The sequence below is a fragment of the Sinocyclocheilus rhinocerous genome, unplaced genomic scaffold (assembly GCF_001515625.1).
Source record: "Sinocyclocheilus rhinocerous isolate Xijiao unplaced genomic scaffold, SAMN03320098_v1.1 scaffold225, whole genome shotgun sequence".
Classification (NCBI taxonomy): domain Eukaryota; kingdom Metazoa; phylum Chordata; class Actinopteri; order Cypriniformes; family Cyprinidae; genus Sinocyclocheilus; species Sinocyclocheilus rhinocerous.
Window position 1 is genome coordinate 1,570,610 of NW_015630532.1, and position 8,016 is coordinate 1,578,625.

Genomic DNA, 8,016 nt, shown 5'->3' on the forward strand with positions numbered 1-8,016 from the left:
TTTATGTAATTATTGGCAACCCTTTAAATACCTCTCAGCTCATACTCACACACACATTGCTCAAAGAGTCATTACTGATGAGTGAGAGGGAAGTGAGGGAGTCCTGGCATCACTGCAAATGTGTTAGTGCTGGCTGAATGGAGGTGAGTGCACGGGATGCTTAATTGGTCCAGTGTGCATGTGTGCGAGCATTGGTGATAATTGTGGTTCACAGGTGGCCACAGTGGTGGCCTGTCCAAGCTTTGAGTTCATACCAGGGCCTGGGACAAAAGACAAAAGATTCCAGAGCTCTTTGTTATTGACTGTGGTCAAAGCCTCTGGCCGTCCCCGTGTCCACCTAGACATGAGTTCATGAGTCTCTTTCCTGAAAATTCAAACAAAGAGCCTTGATGCAAAGAACACAACATTTATGTTCAGATCTCATGGCAGTATTTACATGCAGAATAGTAACAAGAATCTGGAAACTGTTATGCTTTTCAAGCTTCTTCTGCCTTTAAATTTTCAATAAACCATTAGATTTTTTTAAGTGCATGAAGATAATTAGAACTGCTGAGTAAAACTAGTTTTTGTAATTGTACCAACAGTTAAAAGTAGAATGTGTTCAAATGTCCACTGATTTCACATCAAAGCAATTAAAGAAATTTTACTGGCATTATAGCAAACATACCCCAGTAAAACCGTTCTTGGCGCCTCCTAACAGATATTGTTATCAGATAATGGAGAAATCCCTTCAAACATAGATATGCCATTAGCATTGAGCATGCAGTCTCCCCAGGCATTTCCCTTCTTTGTTGACTGAAGGACCAAAAACATGTTGAAACAAGACGCCACGCTGCAAAGCGGCATGTAGCATCAAGATTTTCCTGATAATCATAATGAAATAGCTTGTCAGACATGAAAGAGTTTGCGTTTAAGCCTTGCAGGGTATTTTCTGGTGAGATCATCTTTCTGTAACATAGACCAAGCAAAATTGCTGAGAGCGCAAGAACATTGTGGATTGATGGAGTGATATCTATGCTGCAAATGAGTCAAAACACAGAAGATATATAGTATGACATATGTTAGGATACTTACAACATTCAATTTAGTTGTAACTTAAAATGTTCAAAAATATATCTGCTATAGAAAATGGGGGAAAACAGGCAAAATCTGAATATTTTAAAAAATGCATTCATATTTTGCATGCTATTTCCTCATTTTGTTGTAAATTCAATGATCAAACTAAATCTCTTTGGCGTCAATGTACTTTTCCTCTTGGGCCTAAATCAAGTAGGTGGAGTTTCCCAGAATGGATTGACACAAACAATGTGACATTCATGTCTGTTATTGCCTTGCTTGAGAGAGTGTGAGTGAATGTCAGTTTTTACTGTCACACTGCTGAAGATCGAGGGTCACACATGGATAGAAGCTGTTTCTTAGGGAAGTACCTAAGGATTTAAAGACTCTGTGTGATACTGTGTGAACGAAACCAAACCAGACTGAGATAATAACTGCCATTAAGGTGTGCTGTACTGTGAGGTGTGTGCTTGTTTGGCCCTCTGTCACGTAGTACTGTAATTATGTAACATGAGGACTGTGAAGTTTGGCTTATGGATTACAGTAAAGGCAATCACAGAGAGAATAGGAAAAGAGGGCAAACAGCTTTTACAGTACAACCAGTGTGTGGTATGTTTGTAAGCGTAAACATGCATACCACATAAACACACTCAGAGAAAGAGGGATTCAAATTCTGATTGTTAAAACATGACTTACAAGTTGCCGTGTGTGGATGTATATGTTTTTGTGTAGGCCTATGTGTTTGTGGGATTGAACTCAAGCAAGAGGAATGCTGAGTATGGGTGGTCAATTAGTTTACCATTTCATCTGTGACCAACTGGCTTACTGGAAAGAAACATAGGATCCTTCCCATTAAACAGGCCATGCCACCTTCAACGTCAGACTCTGACTGTTTGTTTGTGTGCATGTGTGGTACAGAGGGAACTAATTTTGTGATGGACTTCCTGCCCTGAACTCCCGAAAAAAACAATGTACTGTGTATGCATTCTTATTTGTTCTGTTTAAATCATGGGCCTAAAATGTAAGAGCAAAACAGCTCATTTTCTATTGCTTACACACACACTATACTGATCAAAGGTTTGAAGTTGGTAAGATTTTTAAGGTTTAAATTTTCCTATTCTTACCAAGACTGCATTTATTTGATCAGAAATACAATAAGTAACTGTCTTGTTTAACATATTTTAAATTGTAATTTATTCAAAGATGCATTTTTTCAGAATTCTTTGACGAATAGAAAGTTCAAAAGAAAAACATTTATTTGAAATAGAAATATTTTGTGACACCATAATTTTGAAAGGAAGGGCATATTTGTATGTCTCCGCATTGTTTCAAATCAGCAGAATCTCTGTGAAATATTTAGTTGTTTTTTGTCTTGTTTTAACATATATTTTAAATTGTCATTTATTCAATGATGGATTTTTTTCAGGATTCTTTGACGAATAGAAAGTTCAAAAGAAAAACATTTATTTAAAATAGAAATATTTTGTGAAACCAAACTTTTGAAAGGTAGGGCATATTTGTATGTCTCAGCACTGTATCAAATCAGCAGAATTTCTGTGAGATATCAAGTTGTTTTTGCAGTTCACTTATATATTCATTTATATTACAAAAGTAACAATATTATATTATATTATATTATAATTTCACTAGACTCCTGTCTCACTGTACATAACTGGATTTATTGAATTTTTTAAACTCCAAATTCTAGGGAACCATTTTCATGTAAGCAACAGTAACTGCAGCAACAGCAGTGGTAACAGTGAAATCAGCACTAATGGTCACAATACTAGCTGTAACACTAGTTTTATAGAATAAATAAAGTGCCAGTGGTTAACATAATGGTTGTGTCAAACATTTGTTTATAATCACATAAATCTCATTTCACTCTGCTCTCTCTCTCATTCCCTGTACTTCCTTCTCTGCGAGACATTGTCCTAAACCCGTTTGCGTTCTTTCTGCCCCTCCTCTGTGTCTACACTGGTGGGTACCTCCAGGCTGCTGTGGTGACCGTGAGAGAGATGTAGCACAATGTCATCGGCACGACAGGGGCACAGCAACTGCTACTCCCACGACCCACAGAAATACCTCACCGGCCTTTAGAGAGCACGACAGCATGTGTCTGTCAGTCCAACACAGAGCTAAAGCCCGTGTGAATTCCTCAACGTATGCTCAAATATACACAGATGAGCTCCACAGCTGCTCTTTAAAGGATTCGGATCATAGAAGAGAGGGCAAAGCCGTGAGCTCACAGTTCCTATAAGCATCCCACATCCCATCAGGGCAGGACGAAACAGTGCTGTAGCATCCTGGGAACAATCCTGGAGCTGTGCTACAAGACTATCTTAAGATGGTGGTTGCTCTGACATACCAGGTAACAGTGGAGCAGACAGGCTGACATTGCAGAAGTGTGTTTTACCACCAGAGGGCAACACAACGCTCATTCTTGCATCTGAAAAGCTGTTGAAGAACTTTTCATCTTTATGATACCTGATGAATTGTGTAATTCCTGTTTGAACTTAAGCACAACAACAATATTTGTCTTTATAATCAGTTTATTACTCAAATAGGTCTTCTGTGGGGCTGGCATATTGTTTGTATAAAGAGCTGACAGATGTGGGGGTTTTGTTTAGCTGAAGCAGACACGGCGAATTGAGCCAATGGTGCTGTTTTGAGCACCCCAGTCAGAGAAGTTGTTGTAGTCCTTATTCTCCAGGATGTAATGTGCTCCCCTGTAGTTAGGCTCCTGGTACGCCACCCAGCTGTGGTCAGGAGAGAGAGATGGGAAATGTGCACACAACACTGAATATATACACAGAACAGAATACATAGCTCAGTATTTTAACATAAGTGAATTTGTACTCACGTTCCGCCCATTACTCTTACGGAGGACACTCTGTTAAGGCTGTAACGGCTCATCAGGTTGGGGATGTCATCATGGAACTCTGTCTTCTTTCCCGAAAAACCTGCCCTCTCAAACAGCTGTGCACGGGGAGGGTTGTTGTCCTAGACCACGAAACACAGGCAAACAAACAATTTTTACATTTATGATTTTGGATCATACCATTACATGTTTCAGTGGAACCAGTGGAAATTGCAAAGACTGATACTAATTGTATCGTTTTTAATATTTTTATCATTATTGAATGTCTCACTTGTTTCACAGCATGAACAGAGGAGATGTGGTCACCCTGAGCACACCACCTATCAGTGCAGTTGTACTCCCCCCTGTCAAACATGTCCCACAGGTACTGACGTCCACAGAAGTTCTCATGCTCATATGCCACCCATCTACACAAGAACACGTCACAGTAAAAATGCAAAACATATCTGAATGGGCTTAAACTGGCAAAATGTACATGGAAAGGAAATGCAAAAATGATTTAATGTAGCTATAAAAATGTTTATTGAATAAAAACGTGGAGTAATCATTCATTTTACGTTTATAAAAGTTCAAATAAGGTCTTGTGATACAAAACTATCATGTACTCACGCTCCACTCTCCACCTGGACAGAGTTGCATCTGTCGGGAAAGTTTTTTTCGCTCAATTTCTGACAGTCAGAGGTCAGGTCCAGTCGCCGACCTGCAAAGTTCCTCTGCTCGAAAAGGGTCACCTGGAAAACACACAAACTAATGTTATAAAAAAAACACATGTACATGTACATTAATTTAAGTATTTAATAAGCATAAAATAATTAAAAGTATTTGGGAGAATATAGATACCCTGAACTAAAAACTAGCAACTTTTCCAGCTAATTTTCATGTTGTTTTAAAAACACCACTAAAACCACATGAGAAGAAATAAAAAGAGTAGCAAACAGCTGACAGAAAATTCCCTACTGATAAATTATTCATTCACTATGCATGCATAAACTATAAACTATTGCCATCAAAATAAACTCTTACCCTCCCACTGGACCCGTAGAAGGCACGTTGGAGCACAGACCCCAGCTTGCTAGGGAAAAAAGGCAAACACTCTTAGCACATTTTTAAACATCAACAATCAAACAATGTCTAGAAAATATGAAAGAAGCCAGCTCTTTGATTTAAAAAAAAAATAAAATTGGATTCTATTTTTTCCAAATGTTTATGATATAACATTTCAATTAAAGTTCAATTGTATTTGTTCCATAACAAGGTAAATGTATATTTGTGTAAATGTATGTGTGGAACAAATCCGTTTGCCCATTAAAGCACAGCAGTATGTTATTTCAGGGCTGTCTTAATGGTATGGTTGTGATCAGAACTATATATTTACTCTCTTCCACAAACAAGTCATGGGTGTTGGTCTTTTATATGTCTTTTTCTGCAATGATTAATACAGTCCTCTTGGGAGGTGCAGATTGAAACTCAAAAATTTGGTGTCCAAATGCACTGCAAACATACCTGGTTTGTTTGGCTAGTCCGGGGACCTTAGTAAAGATGTTCATGTCAGCTCGTGGTGGCCACTAAGATGGTCCTTAAATACAGCAGGTACATAGAAACGGAGTGCTAGAATGCTCATACTCTTTCTGCTGCTCTCTCTGTAGTCTGTCTGTGTATTGATATGCTAAACACATACAGTATGCTATGTTTTGTAAAAGCCTTTAGCTATATGTGCATACAGAAACTCAAATGCACACATACAAAAGCTTAAACACACACATACACACACATCCATAGAACATGCAAGAGAACACATGTACGTTAAACCAACATACATTGAACAAATTCTCCTTCATACACACCTAAACACATAACACACGAACATACACGTACAGTAAAAGAGTGCAGTGTCAACACTTTCTGAACCAATTCAACATTCTTTTCAAAGCATGTTGTAACTGTATTCACGTTTGAACTGGGGCAGCAAGTGTTTGAAAGCACAAGGACAGACACACATACGTATAGCAGAGATCAATCCAGCAATGATTTTATATTATATTCATCTATATTTATTATCCTAGTTCAGTCGGAATTGGAGTCTAGTAGTAATATTCTGCACTTTATAAAATAACATTATATATGTACAATGTAAACTTACCTCTAACAGCTAAACTACCAATTATTATTATATATATATATTTTTTTTTTTAAATAATTTTATTTAATATAACACCCATCCTTTATTAAAAAAGAATGCAGAATTGGTTCAGAAATGCTGAACATTTTCACCTTTTTTATGGCATAAACTTGTATTTCTCCCTTGGGGGCCAAAATGCAAATGTATCACCCACACCAACATCAACTTTGCTTACAGAGTCAAATGTTCAATTCTATAAAACATGTTAGGAGCAGCACTTTTCCCCTCTCAGCCCATTGAATTTGAATAGTGGATATTTGAGCCTGCGTGTGGCTCCTGAATGGAGCTCGGAGCCACTGTTTTGTGCTCGCGAGCGCACAGGCACTGGGCAGCTTTGTGAGGGTGAATGAAGTTCAGAAGCTTAGGTAACCTTCTGGCACTTTGGAGTGGATTCCAGTCGAGACAAATGTGAGGCCTGGAGCAGGTATATGTCTATATGTGCTTTAGCGTAAATCTAGATTGAGGGAGAGTTTGAGAGAGAGGGTGAGAGTAGGGAGAGAGACATGAGACAGGGCAAAGCTGCTGGTTCCTGTGAACAGAAGGAAGCATTTTAATCATCATCTCATCCTCTCTCCTTTCAGAAAGAAACTTGCATCTCCTCTCTTCTGGATAAATACTTTTGAGATGTCTTTCATTTTGGCAGCTCTTGACAAACTGACTTACTTTTTGTCACTGATAGCCTCTTGTGTCAGTTTGTCTTATAGCTGGCTGAAATGAGAGATAATTAATCTGATCTGATCTGGGTTTGGAAATTTTGGGGGGCATTTTCGGCTGATTGCACATGGATTGTGACAGCTTTTTAGTTTGGGATGCATCATTGATATGCCTCAGCTTCAAATACTTTGGAAGCTGACCACTCTGAGTATGTTTTTTTTTTTTTTTTCTGAAATGAGTATAACTGACTTGAAATGTCTCTATATATACCTATCTAAGGACTGAGGAATTCTTAAACAACTGAAAGGATGAAACATTTTCAAAGGTGTGCCTGGAAGTAAAATGAGTCTGTTTCAATCTGTGCAGGTGGTACTGGTGAAAAACAAACCCATATTAGAATAAGAGGATGCTACAACACAGTGTGCTGAGGATATGCCCATTTCTTCTGTTGGCCCTGTGCATTTTTGCCAGTGAAGACTTTGACTGGACCAAGAACGAAGTATAACTGACTTGAAATGTCTCTATATATACCTATCTAAGGACTGAGGAATTCTTAAACAACTGAAAGGATGAAACATTTTCAAAGGTGTGCCTGGAAGTAAAATGAGTCTGTTTCAATCTGTGCAGGTGGTACTGGTGAAAAACAAACCCATATTAGAATAAGAGGATGCTACAACACAGTGTGCTGAGGATATGCCCATTTCTTCTGTTGGCCCTGTGCATTTTTGCCAGTGAAGACTTTGACTGGACCAAGAACGAAATGGGATCATTTCAATATGGCACATTTCCTTCAGGTAAAGCCTTACTCATAACAGCAAATAACTGTTATGAGTAAGGCTTTACCTCACTGTTATGAGTAAGGCTTTACCCCCCCACCACACACACACACACACACTTTTAATATCACGTAAATTCGTCCCCCGCACTTTCTCGGGCAAGTGTGTTCGCATAGAGGTTTTTTAAGAGCCGGTGTGAATAAATATATATTTAAATTCAAAGAGACAGTATAGTCTGTGCATGATCTGATGTTTTATTTGGACCCAGAATAAGGTGAGATGAACATCGCGGAGCGCTAAACATGTGCAGTGTATGTTTCATGCATACTCGTAGCAGGAGGACGCTCTCGAGCAGAAAGTCGAACCAGGAAATTCCTAATATGGACAAAAGCGTCCAGCTATCGCTGTATGAAAACAGTTGTTTTCACAGAAAAACAGAAACGTTTGGAAACATGAAGACATTAAACATA

The 8,016-nt window shown here is 38.4% G+C and overlaps 2 protein-coding genes across 2 annotated transcripts in view; one reads left to right on the forward strand and one right to left on the reverse strand.

Moving 5' to 3' along the window:
- Positions 1-3,590: 3,590 nt before the first annotated feature.
- On the reverse strand, positions 3,591-5,526 carry LOC107740448 (gamma-crystallin N-like). The gene is made up of 6 exons (XM_016552891.1): positions 5,441-5,526; positions 4,961-5,009; positions 4,547-4,668; positions 4,209-4,344; positions 3,920-4,059; positions 3,591-3,815 (listed from the first exon to the last, which is right to left on the reverse strand). Exons 1-6 carry the CDS (start codon positions 5,482-5,484, stop codon positions 3,683-3,685), a joined length of 624 nt encoding a protein of 207 aa, XP_016408377.1. The 5' UTR covers positions 5,485-5,526; the 3' UTR covers positions 3,591-3,682.
- A 2,020-nt stretch (positions 5,527-7,546) lies between these two features.
- LOC107740481 (lactase-like protein) overlaps positions 7,547-8,016 on the forward strand; it is a 5,355-nt gene continuing 4,885 nt past the window's right edge. The window contains exon 1 of the mRNA XM_016552937.1: positions 7,547-7,564. Coding sequence (XP_016408423.1) covers positions 7,547-7,564 — 18 coding nt within the window. The remainder of the gene's footprint in view (positions 7,565-8,016) is intronic.